This window comes from Leucoraja erinacea, chromosome 3, assembly GCF_028641065.1.
Source record: "Leucoraja erinacea ecotype New England chromosome 3, Leri_hhj_1, whole genome shotgun sequence".
Lineage (NCBI taxonomy): Eukaryota > Metazoa > Chordata > Chondrichthyes > Rajiformes > Rajidae > Leucoraja > Leucoraja erinaceus.
In genome coordinates, this window is record NC_073379.1 from 55,445,284 (window position 1) to 55,469,691 (window position 24,408).

At 45.2% G+C, this 24,408-nt stretch overlaps 1 protein-coding gene across 9 annotated transcripts in view; it reads left to right on the forward strand.

Moving 5' to 3' along the window:
- fsd1l (fibronectin type III and SPRY domain containing 1-like) overlaps positions 1 to 23,998 on the forward strand; it is an 85,910-nt gene extending 61,912 nt beyond the window's left edge. For 5 of the 9 annotated variants that reach the window (XM_055632729.1, XM_055632731.1, XM_055632732.1 and 2 more), the window contains 4 exons: positions 1,983 to 2,083; positions 6,186 to 6,437; positions 16,090 to 16,178; positions 21,032 to 23,998. In XM_055632729.1, coding sequence (XP_055488704.1) covers positions 1,983 to 2,083; positions 6,186 to 6,437; positions 16,090 to 16,178; positions 21,032 to 21,154 — 565 coding nt within the window. In that variant the 3' untranslated portion in view covers positions 21,155 to 23,998. The remainder of the gene's footprint in view (positions 1 to 1,982; positions 2,084 to 6,185; positions 6,438 to 16,089; positions 16,179 to 21,031) is intronic. The other 4 variants (XM_055632730.1, XM_055632733.1, XM_055632734.1 and 1 more) reach the window with 1 other exon arrangement.
- Positions 23,999 to 24,408: the final 410 nt, after the last annotated feature.

The following is a 24,408-nucleotide window of genomic DNA, read 5'->3' on the forward strand; positions in this document are numbered from 1 at the left end:
CGATGAAAAATGACAGGGATATTAATGTTTTTACAAAATTCCCCATTCTCTCTGCTGCCTCTGCTGGCGGCAGGGGGAGGGGGGGGGACTATAAAACCAGGAAGTGGTGTGCCTCACAGTCTCTTCAAGATGGAGGAAGGCAGAGGGTCACGTTTCTCTGAGCTGTGAATAACACTGAACACATGTCTACTCAAATGTAAGTGTCCTTAGTGGTTCTAAAATGTTTGCAGAATGTGTCTATTGGTTCTAAAATGTTTGCAAAAAGTGTCTATTGGTTCTAAAATGTTTGCAAAAAGTGTCTCTTTTAGTTCTACAATGTTTGCAGAATGTGTATTTTTTGGTTCTAAAATGTTTTTTTAGGTTCTCCCTCCCCCCCCCCCCCCCCCCCCCTCCCCCCCCCCCCTCCCTCTCTCTCCTCTCTCCCCCCCCCTCTCCTCTCCCCCCCTCCTCTCCCCCCCCCCTCCCCCCCTCCCTCTCCCCCCCCTCCTCTCCCCCCTCTCCTCTCCCCCCTCTCCCTCTCCCCCCCTCACCTCTCTCCCCTCTCTCTCTCTCCCTCTTTTTCTCCCTCCATCCCCTCCCTCCCCTAAACCCCTCTCCCCCTCCACACACCCTACTCCCTTCCCTCCACCCTCCCTCCCCCCCCTGCTCCCCACCTCTCCCCCTCCCCTCTCAGCACACACCTCTCTCTCTCCCCCCTCTTTACCCTCTTCCCCCTCTTTCCTCTCTCCCCTCTCCCCCTTCCCCCCTCGGTTAGCATAGTTGTAATAATCCAGGGGAAAAAATGAGATGTAGCATATATAGCGGAAAATAAAGATTTGCACAGTGTCTTCTCAGAAAAAGCAGTGTTGTCACCCTTTTGTTATAATTAAAATGCTATTGATTAATTATATAATAAAAGCATGCTTCTTAAATAATAATTTATTGCATTAGCCCTCAGTGTGATTGTGCAGAAGCATTGCTTTCTGCAGTTGAATTTATCAGCTGTTTTTGGTTTTTACCTAATTCCTGCTTTATGAAAAAGATCAATGATGTAAGATGATGATTCCTTAAAATGTCCACTGAAGCTATAGCATTCATTGTGATTATGTACTTCATTTGAGGGACTTATTTTGTGTTTAAATTTTAAATAAGATGCACTTAAAGAAGCAATTTGAACTTCAAAGTAAAGATATTTTATAAACTTTTAAACTTGACATCAGAGACTGAAGATGTGGCGCAAAATTTGATTTTTCAATACAACAGGAAATTCACTCTGGTGGGGTTATCTGTTAAACTCTTAATATTAAATCATTTTGTTTTGGGAGCTGAAGTGAACAGTTTATAGGCAATCCTCTATCAATCCATCATAAGTTCAAAGTTAACTTTTTTACTTTTCCTTTCCTGCGGATTCATTTTTTTTGTCTGGTAAGTTTGGCTTGCGTTAAAAGGTATGCCTTTTCTCTTTTTTTTTTTAATGAAGCCCTCACCCCTGCATGTGCATGTATGTGTTTCACTCTTCATATCCTGTCTGTGTTTTGCCCAAAATATTAAACACTGGACATAATTCAGTAAATCCTTGCCATAGTCCTTGAACAGCTGTTTGAATGTGTTTATAAAAACAGGATTGGACTGAGGAAGAGTTGTACAAAAATGTTATCAAATGCTGAATAAAGCATTTATAAGTTTGTTGAGATAAACTTTGTCCATAAGTCCCAGGAATGTTGCTATTAATTTCTGCTATTCGGTTATCCTTTAATTACTACCTAAAATCATTTTAAACAAGCTGTTTTAAAAAAATACAGCTAAAATAGCACACATTCAGATTTGTACATTTAATAATAATAATACATTTTATTTATGGGCGCCTTTCAAGAGTCTCAAGGACATTTGTCTGAAAAGAATGTAATCTTCTCTCAGTTTGTGATTTTGTTTCTATAACTTCTTTTCATCTTGTCTTCACTTACTGTATATCATTTGACTGTTTCCTTTTAATTTTCCTATAGAAGTGGTACGCCATCACCCAAAAGGACATCCGTATCCTGCCGACCAGGTTCAGGAAGAAGTAACAGAGATCGTTTTTCTGGTGAATCATATACAGTATTAGGTAAAATCATGCCTGTATGTTCATGAGAACTACAGGATAATCTCCTACTACCAACCCCCATGAGCAATGTACATTGAATATTGCATTTTCTTTATACTTTCTGCATTACTGAAGAATAAAAAAGATTCAGAAAGTGGTTTGTGCTTAAAGGAAAAAGAATGCAAAACTATTTGTTGATTATTTTGCGCAGCCGTTGGTGTGAAAATGTGAAACAGTCTGGAGTTGCGAAGGAAGCACCCAGTGGAAAAGTTATTAGAATTAGAATGATATTTAAGGCAGTGGGTGAATGCTTGGTTATTTTTAAGAGGGGCCTAATTACCTACATGGTATTCTGGCCCTATGCTCTTGTTTTCAACTCTATTTTAAATTTAAACTAATTCCCTTATAATTATTAGCAACCTTATCAGCTTGAAAAAAATTACTGTTATCAATATTGACTATATACTGTTGATTGAGTTGCTACTGTTAACATCAAATGGGCAACTATCTACGCAGTTATAAAGATTCTGAAACAGTTATTTCATAGGGCCAGTGGTTCAATTACTGGACGAATAACTTCTGAGTAACTCGGAGAACTTGAAAGACAATCCAGACAATATAGTTTTATCCAGATTTTAAATCCAGATTTAATCCAGATAATAATATAGAATTTTTATAAATTTAAGCATTGCTAATGAACACAAAACCTGCCATAAGTGATTCATTACCCATTGCAATGTGGTAAACTGAAATATACAGGTAGTTTTGCTCTAACATGATAGATGCAATCTTAAGAATTTTTTAGCAAAAAAATCACAGTATAAAGGCAATTATGTCAATGGGACAAGGTGATTAAGGGCTGGAGAGTTTCAGACTTACAACAACAAAGTTATTTTTCCTGCAGGATTTGCAAAAATAAAGGTATTTTCAATAGCAATACGTTTATTTTTGTTAGTGCTTTCTAAAAATACTAAAGGTTACATTGTTTAATAGTATCATGCCTTAATGGAAGCGATTGCTTATCAATTTCAACAACCACCAACTATTATGGTAGCAGCTGATTGCTTGTCAATTTCAACAACCAACAACTATTATGGTAGGTACACAAAATTGCTGGAGAAACTCAGCGGGTGCAGCAGCATCTATGGAGCGAAGGAAATAGGCGACGTTTTGGGCCGAAACCCTTCTTCAGACTGATGGGGAGAAGGAAGGAAAAAGGGAGGAGGAGGAGCCCGAGGGCGGGGGGATGGGAGGAGACAGCTCGAGGGTTAAGGAAGGGGAGGAGACAGCAAGGGCTAGCAAAATTGGGAGAATTCAACGTTAATGCCATCAGGACGCAAGCTACCCAGGCGGAATATGAGGTGCTGTTCCTCCAATTTCCGGTGTTGCTCACTCTAGGAATGGAGGAGACCCAGGACAGAGAGGTCGGATTGGGAATGGGAGGGGGAGTTGAAGTGCTGAGCCACCGGGAGGTCAGGTTGGTTATTGCGGACTGAGCGGAGGTGTTCGGTGAAACGATCGCCCAATCTCCGCTTAGTCTCCCCGATGTAGATCAGCTGACATCTAGAGCAGCGGATGCAGTAGATGAGGTTGGAGGAGATACAGGTGAACCTTTGTCACACCTTGAACGACTGCTTGGGTCCTTGAATGGAGTCGAGGGGGAGGTGAAGGGACCGGTGTTGCATTTCTTGCGGTTGCAACGGAAAGTGCCTGGGGAGGGGGTGGTACGGGAGGGAAGGGAAGAATTGACAAGGGAGTTGCGGAGGGAGCGGTCTTCGCGGAAGGCAGACATAGGGAGAGATGGGAAGATGTGGCAAGTGGTGGGATCACGTTGAAGGTGGCGGAAATGGTGGAGGATTATGTGTTGTATTTGCCGGCTGGTGGGGTGAAAGGTGAGGACCAGGGGGACTCTGCCCTTGTTGCGAGTGCGGGGATGGGGAGAGAGAGCAGTGTTGCGTGGTATGGATGAGACCCTGGTGCGAGCCTCATCTATGGTGGCGGAGGGGAATCCCCGTTCCCTGAAGAACGAGGACATTTCCGATGCCCTGGTATGGAATGTCTCATCCTGGGAACAGATGCCGCGTAGGCGGAGGAATTGGGAGTAGGGGATGGAGTCTTTACAGGGGCCAGGATGGGAAGACGTGTAATCCAGATAGCCATGTGAGTCAGTTGGTTTGTAGTGTATGTCGGTCAGAAGTCTGTCCCCTGCGATGGAGATGGTGAGGTCAAGGAATGGTAGGGAAGTGTCGGAAATGGTCCAGGTGTATTGGAGTGCCGGATGGAAGTTGGTGGTGAAGTGGATGAAGTCAGTCAGTTGTGTGTAGGTGGCTCCAAAGCAGTCGTCAATGTAACGGAGGTAGAGGTCGGGGATGGGGCCCTGGTACGTACTGAACAAGGATTGTTCAACGTACCCGACAAAGAGGCAGGTGTAGCTGGGGCCCATGCGTGTGCCCATAGCTACGCCTTGTGTTTCGAGGAAATGGGTGGAGTCAAACGTAAAGCTGTTGAGGGTGAGGACCAACTCCGCTAGGCGGAGGAGAGTGTCAGTGGCTGGGTATAGGTTGCTCCTCTGGTCGAGGAAGAACCGGAGGGTTTTTGAGGCCATCCTGGTGGGGGATGGAGGTGTAGAGTGACTGGACATCCATGGTGAAGATGAGGGGGTGAGGGCCTAGAGAGCGGAATGCGTGGAGGCTGCGGAGTATGGAGTCAAGGTATGTGGAGATGAGTTCGGTGGGGCACGAACCGGCAGAGACAATGGGTCTTATGGTAGCTCTAGTGTTCTTGAGAGACATTGATGCCTGTTTACTGTGGGGAAATTATATGAAACAGGTTTTGCTGTTTAAATCAAACAGCTTTTTTTTCTGCTTGTCAATTTCCAAAGTAACCTGAGTGATTATTTTGTTCCCAATCAAAATCGCATCATAACTAATTCGACCCTTGTAAAGCAAGTAGTGTTCCCTAATCATCACTCACGATGTGTCCAACGTGTTATTTAAACTCACATTATAGCAGTACTTTGAAATGTCTGGTGGTCATCATCCTGACTAAATAAAAAAAAATAAAGTTTCATTTAAAGCAATAAATGCTGTCATTTCAAAATCTTAAGTATGAGATTAATACTCTTTTTTGATAAATGGTTTCATTGATGCTGCTGTGATGTGACGTGATTTGTAGGAAATGTCTGCTAATTTGTAGAACATTGCTCAAATTAAAGTGAATCAGTTAGATTTTATTACCCGGAACTTCAGGCAGGCAGTGACAAAAGAGACTAACTTAGGGAACTTGATTCCACCAGCGGTCAGGTAAAACCCGTTTTATTTTGGTTAGGAAAGTTGGGAATACCGAGCATATTGTTCAAAGTGAAACATATCTAGTTCAATAGCAAGGCCAATCTGTTCGTCTTCACTTGATGGTACAACCTCACAATCAGTGGTCTATTATAATTTGATACTTTGGCAGGAAGAATATAAACAAAATGCCAATGTTTTAAAGTGTGCAGAAACACATGGAGCTTGATGTAAATTTACAATTATAATTGGAGGAAAGGCTTGTTGAGATTAACACGTAGATATATATAAAAATGGGTATATTATGTTGAACGAATAGTAAACACAGATAAGGCCACAATTATTGTAACCAATTTGGATTACCATGTTAAGAAAGAACATGATGGTCCTAGATAGAGTACAAAAACAGATTCCCGAGAATGGTTCCAAGGAAGACAGTTATTTTTGTTAAATTAGATTGGAGAAAATGGGAGCAAAAAAAGATTGAGGAGATTTTGCTGAGGTATACATGAGTAATTCAGATGGGATAAATGGAGAGAAGATGTTCCGATTGACTGATGGCCCCAGTAACAAGAAAACTGGGTTTCTTGAGAAAAAGATGGTGATAATACAGAGAATAAAAGTGTGAACACATTGGGTAACTCATTCCGTGGAAGTAATGCCCAACACCTTAACTTCGTGGCAGTCCGGTTTGATATTTAGCCAGTGATAAAAGGTTTAAAATTGGTTCAAAGAGTGAAAAATCCTATACAAATTCAAGTTTTGTATTTTTCTTGAAGTCTTTTGCATCAATGTAAATGTTACAATTAATTTACATCTTTGCTTGTACTTCACAGGTGATGGAGTGATTGAAAATGGTCAACATTATTGGGAAGTGAAGTCTCAAAAAGACTGTAAATCCTATAGTATAGGTGTATCTTACAGGAATCTTGGAAAGTTTGATCAGCTGGGGAAGACAATTACTTCATGGTGTGTTCATATTAACAACTGGCTGCAGGCATCCTTTGCTGCTAAACACAACAACAAAGCCAAAGCCATGGATGGGCAGGTTCCAGATAGAATAGGAGTATACTGCGACTATGATGGAGGTAGTATTTTTTTAATCAAAGCTTTATTTATATTATTTTCCCATCCTAATTTCTCAAAACTTTATTCTAGTTAGAGTCTCCCAGAGATTTGTGATGATTGTGATTTCAATTACTTCCCCACAGCCATCAGGCTATTAAACCTGGCTCGGACAAAACTCTGATTATTAATAACCACTTTCTGCTATTTGCACTTTATCAGTTTATTTATTCATGTTTGTATATATTTATATCATGGTATATGGACACATTTATCTATTTTGTAGTAAATGCCTACTATTTTCTGTGTGCTTAAGCAAAGCAAGAATTTCATTGTCCTATACAGGGACACATGACAATAAACTCACTTGAACTTGAACTTGATAGTTGTGATGTGAATTGTCCTTTGGGCTGCATCATGCTGTACCCATCCTATAGCCTGGATTCTCTTTCCACAGTACCATAAGAAAGAGCATAATAAAGATTTTATGTTTTTTTAAATTCTGAAATAATTGATTATTTTATGATGGGCAATTTGATAGATTAGGTTTATATTCTTTGACTTTGGAAGGATAAGGGGTAAACTAATTGAAGCATAACTTTAAAAAACTTTCCCCTTAGCTGGGGAGTCTAGAAAAATTAGTGACCATTTATGAATAGGGAAGCAGCCGGTGAGTGAAGTAATTTCTTACCTTAGTTCTCAAAGGGATGTGTACAGTGCCCTCCATAATGTTTGGATCAAAGACCCATCATTTATTTATTTGCCTCTGGACTCCACAATTTGAGATTTGTAATAGAAAAAAAATCACATGTGGTTAAAGTGCACTTTGTCAGATTTTAATAAAAGCCATTTTTATACATTTTAGTTTCACCATTTAGAAATTACAGCAGTGTTTATACATAGTCCCCCCCCCATTTCAGGGCACCATAATGTTTGGGACACAGCAATGTCATGTAAATGAAAGTAGTCATGTTTAGTATTTTGTTGCATATCCTTTGCATGCAACGACTGCTTGAACTCTGCGATTCATGGACATCACCAGTTGCTGGGTGTTGCATTGAGACCAGGCAGGTTGAACGAAATATTATTTATTAACGATAACAAATGATCGAACTACCGCGTACCTAGTCAAGAATTAACGATTAAAGCTCCTGTTGATGCGAGGAGCACTAACTACTGATTGCTCTCAAAAGCCCGCGAACGAACCACCGGTCAAGTGACATTCCGACCAATGATGAGGGTTCTGAAAGCCCAGCTTCACCACTAGGTGCCGCTACAGGACCCCCCCCCCCCCCCCAGAAGCTGAGGAAAGAATCAAGCGGGAGCCGAATTAGGCGGACAGACCGAGTGGAGACAGGATGAACAGGTGCAACAGGCGAAAGCGGGAGTGCCAGCGGACGACCTCTACGATGGGGTTGGCCACCGGTCGACATCCAGGTGGGCTGGCTTGAGGCGGGCCACCAAAATGACCTCCTGCCAGCCCCCGACATCCAGAACAAAAGTCGTGACGCCGGGTTGCAACACCTGGAAGGGACCCTCATAAGGGCACTTCAGCTGGTGCGTCTGGTGCGAGTCTCTGCGGAGGAAAACAAATTGGCAGTCCTTGAGGGCAAGTGGGACATAGGATGGAGCAACCCCGTGGCGAGAGGTCGGGACAGGGGCCCGCCTGCCCACTTTCTCACGGTGGTATGTCAGCACAGGCGGAGGGAGTTCCTGCTGCCTCCAGGCCGCTGGAATAAGATCGCCAGGTACCTTCAGCGGGGAGCCATAAACCAACTCAGCAGATGACGTGGCCAAATCTGCCTTGGAGGCCGTGCAGATCCCCAGCAAAACCCATGGCAATTCATCCACCCAATCAGGGCTCGTGAGCCGTGTCTTCAATGAGGACTCCAGATGCCGGTGGAAATGCTCGACCAGGCCATTGGCCAGCGGATGGTACGCTGTAGTGTGGTGCAGCTGAGCACCGTACAGCTGGGCCAAGGCCGACCACAGCGCAGAGGTAAACTGAGCACCATAATCCGAGGAGATGTCGGAGGATACACCGAAACGAGCCACCCAGTGGGCCGTGAGAGCCCGTGCACAAGTCGCGGCGGAGGTTTCAGGGAGCGGGCCACCGCGTGAAACGATCCACAATGAGCAGGCGGGTGACACCTCGGGACGTTGGCAGAGGATCCACCAGGTCAACGTGGATGTAGTCAAACCGGTGCTGAGGAACGACAAAATCCTGGAGAGGCGCATGAACGTGGCGCTGGACCTTGGACGTTTGGCAGGGCATGCAGGCTCAGGCCCCGACCTGCTTGTGGAGGCCATGCCAGACGAACTTGGCCGCCACCAACACAGTAATTGCCTGGAATGGAAAGGTGGCCAAAACCGTGGACGGAGTCGAAAATGCGATGTCGCCAAACCGTAGGGACAATGGGTCGCGGCTGCCCGGTGGAGACATCAGAGGACAGTAACGCCCGAGGGCCCTAGCGGGACGTCCTCCAATACTAAACCTGAAACGACAGTGCGATAGGAAAGCATCTCGTCCCCGTCCCGTTGCGCAGCGGAGAGTCCAGAATAATCAGTGTGGCGGCGCCTAACGGCAGCGGCTCGACTACAGTCATCTGTCTTTTTTTAATTTTTGTCTTGTTAAATGTATGTCTTGAGCTAGTTTTTATTATTTTTTTAGCTGTGTATATGGGGGGTGGGGGGGGGCTATGGGGGAAACCGTTTAATCTCTTCCCTGTGCGGGGACCCGACTTTTTCCCGGTCGGGTCTCCGATGTCGTTGGTCCTAACATCGAGGAGCCGGCGGCGGCCTCTGGCCGGGGACTAACCTGAGGGCTCCAGTCGCGGAGCCTGCGGACTCACAGCTGGCCGACTTCGGAGCGGGAGGAACTGTTGCGGCGCGCAGCTGCGACCCGACTTTGGAGCTTCGGAGGCTCCGGCCGCAGGCCCGGTGGACTGTAACATCGGGGGCTCGCAGGTCCCTGGTGGGAGACCGCTTTTCCGAGCTCTGCAACTGCAACTTCTCCCGCTGGAATAGCGGGATTTAAAGGACATGGAGCCGAGGCCTAACATCGTTCCGTGTGGCTTAAATGGCCACAGGACTTACCATCGCCCGCCGGGGGCTTAACATCGGAGCCCCAGTTCGCCTTGACGCTGCAGTTGGACTGCTGGGCCGCGGGAGAAGAACAAAGGGAAGAGAAGTGGCGGCGCTGGTGAACGGCTGCGGCTCCCCTGGAGTCCGTTTGTTTTTACTTTTTTGTGTTGTTTTTTTTCGTTTTGTTTAGTTACGTTTTTGGTTTTTAGGTTGTGTTTATGTGGGGGGGGGGGGGTGGGGGGGTTGAAACGGGGCTTGCTGTCTCTCCCTTCGGGGAATACGACATTTGTGTCGTATCCCCCTTCTCTGCCTCCGTCTGCGCTGAGGCCTAATGGCGGAGCTGGCGACCTCGAGGCTCCGGAGGCAGCCTGACAGGACTCGCCCTGGGCTCGCTCCCGTGAAGGCGGCCCAGCTCAGGGCTGGAACTGCGCTCCCGTGAGGGGCTGTGACGCTCCCGTGAGGGCGGCCTGGCGAGGGGCTGAGACTCTCCTATGAGGGGCTGTGGCGCTCCCGTCGAAGTGGCCCAGCCCGGGTGTGGAACGGCACTCCCGTCGGAGTGGCCCAGCTCGAGGGAGGAACGGCACTCACGTGAGGGCGATCCGGCTTGGGGCTGGAACGGTGCTCCGGTGGCTGGGACGGCGTTCTGGCGGCGGTGACCTGAGTCCTGGGTTCAGCCAGTGGCCGCGTCCGCTGGACTGGAGGGCGGCAGCTTCGACCACCCCGGGCCGCGGTGTTTGAGCTGGCCCGTTTGCGGGGTTCGGTGAGCCGCGGGACTGTTTATGCCATCGCCCGGTGGGGAATTGCCTCAGCGCAGAGGGAGAAGAGGAGGGAAGAGACAGTAACCCTAAGATTTTTGCCTCCACCACAGTGAGGAGGTGCTTGGAGGATACACTGTGGTGGATGTTAATTTGTGTTTATTGTTTATTATTGTATGATTGTATGTATGACTGCAGGCACGAAATTTCGTTCAGACCGTAAGGTCTGAATGACAATAAAGGTATTCAATTCAATTCAATAAGACTTTGGCTTCCATCACAGTGAGGAGGTGTTGGATATTCACTGTGATGGATGTTTATGTTAAGTGTAGGTCTTGGGTTTTTTTGTAATGTAAAAACTGTAGAAAATGAAATTTCGTTCAAACAAAGTTGTTTGAATGACAATAAAAGGCATTCTATTCTATTCTATAATCAATACCCAGGGCTATGGTCAGCATGGCATTAATGGCAGGATGTGATAAGGCATCAGCGACCTGGTTGAGCTTACCCGCTACGTGCTGAATACTGGCGGTGAACTCCGAGATAAAAGCCAGATGCCGTTTTTGGCATGTAGACTAGGGATCGGACACCTTTGCGAACGTAAACGTGAGGGGCTTGTGGTCGGTGAAAGCTGTGGAGGGTCTGCCCTGCAGGAAATATTGGAAATGCCAAACAGCCAAAAAGAGGGCCAGGAGCTTACGGTCGAAAGCGCTGTAATTGCGCTCGGGGGGGGGGCGCAGGTGCCGGCTGAAAAGGGCGAGTGGCTGCCAGCGACCGTCAATGAATTGTTCGAGGACCCCCCTCGACAGCGGTGTCAGAAGCATCGACAGTGAGGGCGGTAGTGGTAGTGGCCCACAGGTGAACGAGCATAGGGGCATTAGCTAGCCTCTCCTTGGCCCTGTCAAAAGCGGTCGTGGTCGCCGTATCCCAGACCAGGTCCCGCTGTTTGCTTGCCAGGCACTGGAACAAAGGCCACATAACCAGGGCTGCCGCTGGCATAAAATAATGATAAAAATTGATCATGCCCACAAATTCTTGGAGCCCTTTAACGTTGCCCGGCTGGGAAAACTGCCGAATTGCCTTCCCCTTGGCAGGGAGCGGAGTTGCGCCTTGTTGGGTAACGTGGTGGCCGAGGAATGAGATGGAGTCGAGACTGAACTGGCATTTGGCGGGATTAATGGCAAGTCCATGGTCATTGAGGCGCTGGCACAGCAACCGGAGGTGCGCGCAGTGCTCCTGGCGGGAGCGGATGGCGACCAGAATGTCATCGAGATAGATAAACACAAAGTGCAACCCCAGGCCGACCATGTCCATAAGCCGCTGAAAGGCTTGGCTGGGCATTCTTGAGGACAAAACGGCATCCGCAACCATTCAAACAGGACGAAAGGGGTAATGATGGCGGTCTTAGGCACATCATCGGGGTGGACGGGGGTCTGGTGGTACCCTCATCCAAATGGGCCGTGAAATCCTGAATGTGCGGGACGGGGTAGCGGTCAGCAGTCGTGGCGTTATTAAGGCTGCGGTAATCCCCGCACGATCTCCACCCGCCGGACGACTTAGGGGCCATATGGAGTGGGGAAGCCCATGGGCTGTCGGAGCGCCGCAAAATACCCATCTCCATGCGCTGGAACTCCTCCTTGGCCAACCGCAGCTTGTCGGGCGGGAGCCTGCACGCTCGTGCGTGGAGCGGAGGACCGGTGGTGGGGGTGTGGTGAACGACACCGTGTTTAGGCGTGGCCGATTTAAAAACGGGGGGGGGGGGGGGGAAGGATCAGAATTTAAGTGAACTCGGCCAGAATTTGGGCATAAGCATCGTCCGTGTCAGACACTGAACCGAGGTGTGGGTTGGAGGGTCTCGGGATGAACGAGGCGCTGGCCCTTGACCTCGACTTGTAGGGAGTAGGCCCATAGGAAATTGGTGCCTAACAATGGTTGGGAGACATCGGCGATGGTAAACGGCCACATGAAATATCGGGAGCCGAAATGAAGGGGAACAGTACGAATCCCGTAAGTTCGGATGGGGCTACCGTTGATGGCGGTCAGGGTGGGACCTCGCTTACCAGAACGGGTGTTGACCCCGGACGGAGGCAGTATGCTGATCTCTGCCCCCGTGTCCACGAGGAATCTGAGCGATGCTTCTGGCCGACCGCGTTAGCCTTTACTGGCGATCGGCCAGAGCATTTCCCGGATCCGAGCAGGGGGAACGGCATTGGCGAGCCTCCTCACCCCAGCGTTGGTGGTAGTAACACCACAGGTGCTTACTGGGATCCACAGCGGTCGGTTGTGGTGTGGTGTTGTCGGTAGATGGTGGAGTGGACCGTCGAGGCCGCCGCGGAGTTGTAGACACCTGGCTGACGGAAGCGCCGTCCTGTTGCTTGGCGAGCCACAGCTCGTTCGCCCGCTTGGCGAGTTGTAGGGGGTCGGTAGTCACTATCGGCGAGGAGCAGGCGGATGTCATCGAACATCTGCTCGGAAAGGCTGCTTGAAGAAGAGACAAGGCTGGTGGCTCATCAGCACTGATGGCTTGCGGTCACCGAGACCGTCCATGTGCAGGATCCTGGTAACGCGATTGCGGCGGCTGGGCCCGAAGGTACGCAGCAACAGGGCCTTGAGGTCCTCGTACTTGTTCTCGGCAGGCGGATTTTGGAGGTAAGGAAGCAATCGGGTGGCAGTTTCTTGTTTGAATGCGCCGACCACGTAGAAGTATTTAGTGGAATCTGACGATTTGCCGGATTTGAAACTGGGCCTCAATGTGTTGGAACCACACATGAATCTGTACTGTCCAGAAAACAGGCAGTTGAAGCGAAACCGCGTTCTGCTGGGCGGGGTTGGCGTCGAGGTTCTCGACAGCGTTCATGATCGGACCCGAAATACGTTCGGATCGATGGGGTCACCAATGTAGTGAGACCAGGCAGGTTGAGTCAAGAATTAATGATTAAAGCTCCTGTCAATGCGAGGAGCACTAACTACTGATTACTCTCAGAAGCCTGCGAACGAACCCCCGGTCACGTGACAGTTCCGACCACTGACGAGGCTCTGAATATCCAGCTTCACCACTAGGTGCCACTACAGTGTCTTCTCTGGTGATTGCAGCCATCTTTAGCTTGTGCTTGTTTTGGGTGCTAGTCCCCTTCAGTTTTCTCTTCAGCTTATAAAAGGCATGCTCAATTGGGTTCAGATCAGGTGATTGACTTGGCCATTCAAGAATTTCACAGATGAGGTGGTATGCTTTGGATCTTGGGCAGTTCATTCTCTCTTCCAAACTTTGCTCTTGCCATCACTCTGATATAAGTTAATCTTCATCTGATCTGTCCACAAGACCATTTTCCAGAACTGTGGTTGCTCTTTTAAGTCCTTCTTGGCAAACTGCAACCTGGCCATCCTATTTTTGCCGCTAACCAGTGGTTTGCATCTTGCAGTGTAGCCTCTGTATTTCTGTTCATGAAGTCTTCTGTGGACAGTGGTCATTGACAAATCCACACTTGACTCCTGACGAATGTTTCTGATCTGTCGGGCACGTGTTTGCGGATTTTTCTTTATTATAGAGAGAATTCTTCTGTCATCAGCTGTGGAGGTCTTCCTTGGCCTACCAGTCCCTTTGCGATTAGTAAGCTCACCAGTGCTCTCTTTCTTCTTAATGATGTTCCAAACAGTAAGCCTAAGGTTTGGCTGATGTCTTTAACAGTTCTCTAACAGTTCTATTTTGTTTCTCAGTCTCATAATGGCTTATTTGGCTTTCATTGGCGCAATTTTCGTCCTCATGTTGATAAACAGCAATAAAAGTGTCTAAAGGTGATGGAAAGACTGGGTGCCGTGAGATCTCTTATACCTGCATTAAGGAGGCATTTAAACACACCTGAGCAATTACAAACACCTGTAAAGCTATGTGTCCCAACATTATGGTGCTCTGAAATGGTGAGACTATGTATAAATACTGCTGTAATTTCTACATGGTAAAACCAAAATGTATAAAAATGGCTTTTATTAAAATCTAACAATTAGGCTGTGGGCCGAGCATCAAAAATGTGTCTAGAAATCAACTTTCGTGACCCATGTCTCGGAACTACATTAAATTTTGCACGGATTTAGATAAAATATAATTGAGAAGGAAGTCATAACTCGTCAGTGCCAAAAGTTGCATGTTAATTAATTAAACTAATTAGAAAATGAGATCGGAAAAGTATATATATATATATATAATGAATATAATTGTGAGGTTTTTTTTCAATGAGACTGCCGCAGAGGTCCTCTTGAACCAGCCTAATTAATAGGTCAGGGCAGTTCTTCTGGGTTCCCCTGTTTACTGAACCCCACTGACTGCCAGTATGCAGAGTGGGGTCATGGCCATGGTGGGACTGGGGCAGTGCCAGGCTGGTAAAGGCTAAGACAGGAAAATGCCTAACCCTAACTCGCCCTCCTTCCAGAGCTGCCCATGGCTGGAGCTGGAGCCGCTTTTGGGACCGGCTGCGGGCTCCATACATGTGGCCCGGCAGCGCGTCCACCTCGGCCAGCATGCTCTTCTGGTTGTGACAATAGTGGGGAACAGCACTGCCTTGCACTCCGCCCGGGCCGCCTTCAGCACCCAGATAGCGCCGGCTCCGTCAGACCGCCCGCTCGCTTGCTGCAACACCAGCCGGCTGACGGCCCGACCGACTCCTTGCAGCACTCACCGGAGGTCCGGCCCAATGCTCACCTCCCGGCGGCCCAACCCTCACCTCCCAGCAGAGGCCCGGCCCAACCGTCACCTCCCGGCGGAGGCCCGGTCCAAGGCTCACCACCGACAGCCCCACCGACAGATTGACAGAGAGACAAACAAACTGACAGACTGACCCTAATTCTAACCCTAGCTCTACATTTGTTATTTATCATTTTTATTTACCAGTACACATTATAACATTATAAAGATAAATCAAATGAAAAACAAAATTATCAGCAAGGCTAGCATTACCTTTATTCCTTGGAAACCTTGCTATTGATATTGATGTAATGAGGAGGCAGCCATGATCCTCACTGCCTTGCGACCATAAAACAGAGTGCGGGATTGGTCAATTTGCGTCTGACCTCAATGTCAAACATGCATCGATTGGTCAATTACTACTCAGAAAATTTGAGGTTTTTCTCATATTTCTTAAAAATGTGCAGGTTTTGGTCTTGACGAGTTTCAGGTATGATTTATATAATATTTTTACACGATATATGTTAAAAATTCAGGTATTTCTGTGAGTTGGGTCATGAAACTAAACGAAAAAGCTCCTCGGCCCACAGCCTAAATGTGCACTTTGACCACATGTGATTTTTTTCTATTACAAATCTCAAATTGTGGAGTACAGAGGCAAATAAATAAATATTGGGTCTTTGTCACAAACATTACAGAGGGCACTGTATCTTTGGCATTCTCTACATCAGACGGCCGTGAATACTCAACTATTTGATAACCGATCAATTGCTTGGTAGGGGGTATTGGATGAATGAAAAAAGGTGGAGTTCAGATTAATTATCAGACATTAAATAATGCATTGGGATCGAAGGGCTACAAAATCTACACTCCTGTTTTCATGTAAGAGAAGGAAATAGAAAATAATGAGCTTTAATAATAAGGAATAGGTGTAAACCTCTGTCTGGATCATAATTGCTAGCATGGTGCAACCTGAGCTGTTTTTTTCTGTTTACTTTATGTAACTCTATAGAGTCCCTCAAAATGTTCCTATTTGACTATATATATAATTGTACGCAAGTTAATGTGGAAGTCATCTTTTTTTAGTTCATTTCATGATCTGGTGCATCTTAAGATAACTTTGTTTTGTTTCCCTTCTAAATTTCCATTTCCATTTTGTAGGTCAAATTTCCTTTTATAATGCTGATACAAAGCAATTATTACATACTTTCAAGACAAAATTTACTCAACCAATAATTCCAGCATTTATGGTAAGTGACGAATCAAGGATTCAAGAGTGTTTGGCATATGCAGTAGATATGAACTGAAACAGTATTATTCTTGATGCAATGGAGGCAACAACAACAAAAATAAAAATTAATATACAATAAATTATCTATTCTAAGTAAACAAAGCCATGATAGTACAAATGCCAAAGTACATATAGAGTATTTAATGTTTTACTGAAGAACAGTTTTGGATAACTATTTGTAAATTGCATAGTTAGAATCTTGCATCTAATGGTAAAACAATTTTGATTTTGTAGAATTTTGTTATCAGTTTATTTATTCATGTGTATATATTTATATCATGGTATATGGACACACTTATCTGTTTTGTAGTAAATGCCTACTATTTTCTGTGTGCTTAAGCAAAGCACGAATTTCATTGTCCTATACAGGGACACATGACAATAAACTCACTTGAACTTGAAATACACCTCATCATTTAGACAATAGAGAAAAATTTATAAAATTAGTAATTGAAAATGTATTTAATATTAACTAGACTAAGTGGGACCCGTTGGGTCCCATGTTCACACGAGAGGGCTGGTCCCCCTATGCAATATTCCACCTCTCCACCAATTCCAATATTGGTGGCCAGTAGTGGGCTTTCTGCAGCATTGGTATGGGTGTTGTTGGCTTCAGGGACTACTGGTCTCCAGAGAGCTAGTATGGACATTGTGGGCCAAATGGATTCTTGGGGTGGCAGCTCAGTCCCTCAAGCCTGATGTGCTGGCAGTTCACTCACGGCTGGTGGGCTGGCAGTTGATTCACGGCTATTCCTTGAAATTACATTTCAAGCAGAGTGCAAGGCCACCAAATCCAAATCCATTTTCCTACCATTTCAAGCAGGGTGCAAGGCCATCAAATTCAAATCCATTTTCCTACCATTTCAAGCAGAGCGCAAGGCCACCAAATTCAAGTGCAGTTTCTTACCTCTTCGGGCAGCGTGCAAGGCCACAAAATTCAAGTGCAGTTTCTTACCACTTCAAGCAGGGTGCAATGCCACCGAATTCAAGTACAGTTTCCAACCACTTGAAGCAGGGTGCAAGGTCACCAAATTCAAGTGCAGTTTCATACCACTTCAAGCAGGGTGCAAGGCCACCAAATTCAAGTGCAGTTTCATACCATTTCAAGGAGGGTGCAAGGCCACCAAATTCAAATGCAGTTTCATACCATTTCATGCAGGGTGCAACAACACCACATTCAAATGCAGTTTCATACCATTTCATGCAAAGTGCAGGCCACCACATTCAAATGCAGTTTCATACCATTTCAAGCAGGGTGAAACCACCATAAAACCACATAAAACACCACACTCACAGTTCAATAGACATTCAGTGTGTTCAGTTGATTCACAGCTCAGACAGAGTTGTGAACTCTCCCTCCCCCATCATGCAGAGACTGAGCCACACCCACATTTCCGGGTTTTATAATCCCTCCCCCTCACACTGGAATAGGTGTGGCCTTCATGGCGTGATTGACCAGAGAGAGATTCTCAACATTTTTTAAACACTAATAACACTTTCATTTTTCATTGATGGGAAGAATCCTCTGCACCCGATGAGCGGAGGGGGACTGAGTAAGATGGCCAAAAATCACAGCCGTAAGTGGTAGCGTTTTATCTAAAATCAATATAGTGCAAACAGAAAGTTGTCAAGTTTAGACAAACAATCATTTGCAGTTCCTTTTCACTTCAACGCAAAACACCCCAAACAACCATTTGCATTTGCAGTGCCTTTTTACTTCAACCCAAAACGCCCCAAACAACCATTTGCCCAAAATGCCCCCAAACAACCATTTGCAGTGCCTTTTTACTTCAACCCAAAACGCCCCAAACAACTATTTGCAGTGCCTTTTTACTTCAACCCAAAATGCCCCAAACAACCATTTGCAGTGCCTTTTTACTTCAACCCAAAATGCCCCGAACAGCCATTTGCAGTACCTTTTCACTTCAACCCAAAACACCCCAAACAACCATTTGCAGTGCCTTTTTTTTTTTACTTCAAACCAACCATATTTTCAATTTCAAACCACATTAAGGGCACACAGTTGAGTAGACATTTCAATGTTATTCAGAGCTCAGAGAGACCCTCTCTCTTCCTCCATCTTGCAGAGACTGAGTGAGGCACACCACTTCTGGATTTTATAGTCCCTCCCCCCCTCCCACCAGCGGGGGCAGCAGAGAGAATGGCAAAACATTTAAAAACATTTATATCTCTCTGATTTTTCATCGATGGGAAGTATCGTCCGGTCCAGGCAGGCAGAGGGAGGCTGAGCGAGGTGGCCAAAAATGACGGACATAGGTGGCGGCATTCCCTTGGAAATCAAAGCACAGAGAGCCAAACGCCGTCAAGATCTTACTTTTAGTAATATAGATATGCAAAATTTAAGATTTAAGAGGGGGAGGGGGTGTGGGCGGGGGTGGTGAGCCTTCTGGACTCACAGTTCACTCACTCACGGCTTGTGGACTCACCGTTCACTCAGCCACGGCTTGTGGACTCACAGTTCACTCAGCCACGGCTTGTGGACACACAGTTCACTCATGGCTTCTGGACTCAGTTCACTCAGCCACGACTTGTGGACTCACAGTTCACTCGGCCACAGCTTGTGGACTCACAGTTCACTCAGGGCTTGTGAACTCACAGTTCACTCACTCACGGCATCTGGGCTCACAGTTCAATCACTCACGGTTTGTGGACTCACAGTTCACTCACGGCTTGTGGACTCACAGTTCACTCACTCACGGCTTGCGGACTCACAGTTCACTCACTCACCCACGGCTTGTGGACTCACGGTTCACTTACTCACGGCTTGAGGGCTCACAGTTCACTCACTCACGGCTTGTGCACTCACAGTTCACTCGGCCACGGCTTGTGGACTCACAGTTCACTCAGCCACGGCTTGTGGACTCACAGTTCACTCGGCCACGGCTTGTGGACTCACAGTTCAGTTGGCCACAGCTTGTGGACTCACAGTTCGCTCACGGCTTGTGGATTCACAGTTCACTCACTCACGGCTTGTGCGCTCGCAGTTCACTCACTCATGGCTTGTGCACTCGCAGTTCACTCACTCACAGCTTGTGCACTCGCAGTTCACTCTCACGGCTTGTGGACTCGCAGTTCATTCACTCACGGCTTGTGGACACAGATCAGTCGGCCACGGCTTGTGGGCTCACAGTTCAGTTGGCCACGGCTTGTGGACTCACAGTTCACTCACTCACGGCTTGTGGACTCGCAGTTCACTCACTCACGGCTTGTGGGCTCACAGTTCACTCGGCCATGGCTTTTGGGCTCGCAGTTCACTCGGCCACGGTTTGTGGACTCACGGTTCAGTCGGCCACGGCTTGTGGACTCACAGTTCACTCACTCACGGCTTGTGCACTCTCAGTTCACACGGCCACGGCTTGTGGACTCACAGTTCAGTCAGCCACGGCTTGTGGACAAACAGTTCACTCACGGCTTGGCTCACAATTCATTCACTCACGGCTTGTGGACTCACAGTTCACTCACTCGCGGCTCGTGGACTCGCGGTTCACTCACGGCTTGTGAACTCACAGTTCACTCAGTCACGGCTTCTGGGCTCATAGTTCAATCACGGCTTGTGGACTCACAGTTCACTCGGCCACGGCTTGTGGACTCACAGTTCGCTCACTCACGGTTTGTGGACTCACAGTTCACTCACTCACGCCTTGTGGGCTCACAGTTCACTCGGCCACGGCTTGTGGACTCACAGTTCAGTCAGCCACGGCTTGTGGACAAACAGTTCGCTCACGGCTTGGCTCACAATTCATTCACTCACGGCTTGTGGACTCACAGTTCACTCACTCGCGGTTTCTGGACTCACAGTTCACTCACGGCTTGTGAACTCACAGTTCACTCACTCACGGCTTCTGGGCTCATAGTTCAATCACTCACGGCTTGTGAACTCACAGTTCACTCGGCCACGGCTTGTGGACTTACAGTTCAGTCAGCCACGTCTTGTGAACTCACAGTTCACTCACTCACGGCTTGTGGACTCACTGTTCACTCACTCACGGCTTGTGCACTCTCAGTTCACTCGGCCACGGCTTGTGGACTCGCAGTTCATTCGCCCACGGCTTGTGCACTCTGAGCGGGGTGAGGGGGGGTGTGTAGGCTCGGTGACTCCCGGCCTCGGCTCCGACCACACTCACCGGCTCTCGGCCCCGGCTGCACAGATCGGCACCCAGGTCATGGTGGTGGTCGCAGAACAGAGCCCCTCGCTCGCAGTCCACTTCAGCTTTATTCTCCCCGCTGGACAGTGGGTGCCGGAAGGGGCGTTACCTTCATGGTGACTGACAGGTGAGAAGACCAATCTGCTCATCACACGATTTTCTAAACCTTCATAACTTTTGTAATATTTTACCGATCGAATAAAATACAACGCACGCCGGAAGTGGTCAAGATGAGAGTTTTAGTAATAGTATAGATAAAGATAGATATAGAGATAGAGAGATAGATAGAAAGAAATAAATAAATGCTGCTTTAATGCCATATTCTCCTGTCAATACCAGAGCTTTTTAAATCAGCTGCAATAGTGATGAGCAAACTATTTTAAAACTATTGCTATGTGTTGAATGTTGATGTGTGATTGTGCAGTGTGTCTGTGAAATGCGTGTGCTGGTTGATTGTGCAGTATGCGTGCTGCTTATGTTTGTTGATTGTGTCCCTTTTTTAAAAAGCTACTGTAATGCACCTTTTTAAATTGCCCCTCGGGGACGAATAAAGTGCTTTGAATTGAATTGAATTGAATTGAATGTGTCAACTGCATACTATAGGAAACGTTCTGTTATATTGATTGACATTTTCATCCTCTTGCAGGTCTGGTGTGGTGGCCTAAGCTTATACACAGGACTACAAGTACCAAGTGCTTTAAAATCCTTCCAGAAGGGCAATGGTGAATTAAGCAACTCTGCGAACAGTTTAATTACTCTTGCTCAGTAACGAAGTGTGTGAGACTAACCTACATGGAGTGGTGTGATTTATTGTTTTTAGTTTCTCATTGAGTTGAAAATCTGTCGTACAAGCAATGGAAGCCAGGATACAATGGACCAATTCCACTCTTTGTTTCTGATGCACCCAGTTATGACGGAAATTTTCAGCGGGTACTGTACAAATGCTGAATCGTAACTCAGGGTAACATCCATAGTCGGCAAGTCCACGTCCTCATGAATTTCAAAATAATACGTTTATATATAGTTTACACTCATTATTTAAAGATTTTATCCTCTGTGTGCACTCTGTACTCCTATTATTCCTTTAGCTGGAAGGAACATGTAAAAATCACAAAAGGAGCTAGTTTAGATTTTAGGCTTGGCTTATAAAACTGACCTGTGGTGGAGAAATGTAACATTCCTTCTGGGTGGGATAATTTGGCTATGATGCCAGGAATTGATTGAATTGGAATAGTTTGTAATCAAGCTGAATGCAATGATTGCACAAAACTGATAACACCAAAGCATGATGTTTAAACTTATCTTTCAGCAAGTACATGTTTTAAAGCTGCCTTATTTATTGCAACTTGAAGTGTAAATTAAGGGAATATAAAACCACCAAGATAAATGGTCATTATAAAAATATTGCTAGTGAGAGGTTTTTATTCAAGCTAAGGGAATCTGCTAAACTGCTTAGTAGAGGTGCTTCAGCACAACGGCTGAATTTCTAAACGCATTGGATTCAGTTGGACTTCACCAATGAATCAAAAAAGCTGGAATCTGTTAGTGTGCTTCCTGAGCTATATCAACTAGCATTGATAATTGTTAAACCTGTTAAATGATAAATTTGCATATCACTTGAATAAAAATGCACTGATGCTGTCAGTAAAGGTGGAATGACAACTGATCTGCCTGAGCTGTGTTTAAAGAAAAACTTGTAGCTTCTCTATAATACAGTGTGCATGCTCTTTTAGTCTAATATTAGTGCCTATGAAGCCATGGCTTCACTAAGTTGTCAGATGGATAAGTGTCCTGTAAAATAATTCTTGACATTTACCCTTGTTGTATACAGGATAAATTGATCAACTAGTATTACTATTTTGTCCACTGGGTTTCATCAGACAACTTGTTTTCTAACATTAATCTGTTGTTGTAAACCATTCCCAGCATATCTTTAATCATCACCTCCAATTCAGTCTGCAAAAAATGAATTTCTATTGCTGGGAGCTCATAGCTCACATTTCACAGCTTCATGGGGCAAGATAGGATACCAAGAGGCCTTCATTCTCCTGTTGGAATAGGTGAATCTGAGTTTTGGATCTAATTTTGATTAGTCATATACAGTTGATTGAAAATAAATGCTCTTAAGTAAAATGTGAATTAAGCGTAATTGCAAGTAGTAGCACTTTAAAAGTCATGTGTTTATTTCCATTCCAGTTTCTTGCTCTCCACCTTCACTGGGGTATTTGTATTAATATTCAATTTATTTACTTGCACTGCTGTTTTGTAATGGTTCTAAATGGTTTTACTAGTTTACCTAAAGTATCTTAATCGGTATTCTACAATTATAGATAATGGGAGATAAATTGGAAGAACTATTTATTTAGAGTTATGAGCAGGGCAAATGATTGCAGGTTTAATGTTGCCGGAAGGCGAATAGCTCTGCACTGGAACATCTTTATCTGTACTTTGGTCAGTAATAACAAAAAAATGTTTTGTCAAGACCATGAAGTCAGATTTTCATTTAATGAAGCATAGGATATCAAACTGAGGATTTTCAAATTATTGAAATAAATCTGCTGCATCCTTGAACCACGAAACATCAATATTGCATGGATTGTTAAAAGGATTCTCTGTAAATCCTGAAGTATAAAAAATATATATAATTGCAAGTGATCCTATTGAAGAATATTACCGTGAAGAAGTTGATTACCTTTGGTCTGTAAGTGTTTATTCTTTGAGTAATCTACTGTTACACCAGAACTTGCTGCAGACTAATTATTCGTTGATCTCTTTAGTTTTCATTATATAGTTGAATAATTTTGTATTTATGATCTAAAACTGTTGGGAAGTATATCCCTTGTATGTATTAATACCTCCAGAATGATATCACCCAGAATGTGAGCATTAGTCTTTGCCCAAACAAGGCTTGATTTTATTTCCTGGAGTGAATAAAATGATAAACGACACTTAATAAGAAGACAGTTCAAACTTATGGAATTTTAATGCTGCAAATATCCAACCTTACTCCAGTTAATGTGGAATAAATTGAATAATCTGTTAAACGGTTCATGCATTTGGCTTTACAAAAGGAAATATGGTGATAGCAATTTTTTGACCACTTGAAGGTTTTACATAGAAGATACTGATCAAGAAACTATTTGTTTCAGCTAAATATTTATTACTTGTAATTACCACCTAACTTGTATAATATCATCAAACAGTACTATTTTTAAAATAGATTTTGCGTTACTGCAACGTGCTATATTTTGATCTGTGTGCTGTTGTATTTTTGAATTGTAGCAGGTAATTCTGCTTTATCTCGCTGCATTGTGTGGGCTTATGACTGTCCCGGTTGCTGTAAATTCATAGGAAATGCCCGTTGATGGCCAAAGTGATATTTGTAACTTATACAAGTGAGCTATAATTTTGCAGACTGCAACAAAGTACTGTTATAAATGAACATCATGTGATCTATTGAGAATTCACTGTAAAAGTAAACAAACCCCATTCTCTGTCTTGCATATCCCTGTCCTCCACCGAGACCATAAACGATGCAGTTTCAACCATATGGTTTAGTTCCTACTGAGTGAACAATATTTGTTTTAATTAAATCTTCCCCATTTTAATGTTATGCTTGTTTCTTATTGCTAAGATGGAATGATTTACCGACCCACAAGACTGTAAAACTAGGAAGAAAGAGTCTGTGCGACAGATGTTTATAAATAAGGATAGTTTAATTTACTCAGGGTTAGAGAAATTACCAAATAAACAGCAAAAAAGTAGCCATGCCATCTACACAATAAAACTTGCTTTAAAACAACTGTTTACATTGCATCATTTATTTTCATCAAATTGGTGATGAGGGAGAATGTTAAAGACACCCATTGCTTAATACCCAGTGATCGACTGTCTTGAAGAGGGGGAAAATTCTGGTCATGTTTGGGTGAGCTGGAAAACTATTGAATAAATTAGTTGCGTTTATGGTATGTTACCCCATTTAATAATAGATTACAATAGAAAAGTTGGGAAAAGGGGAGGTAC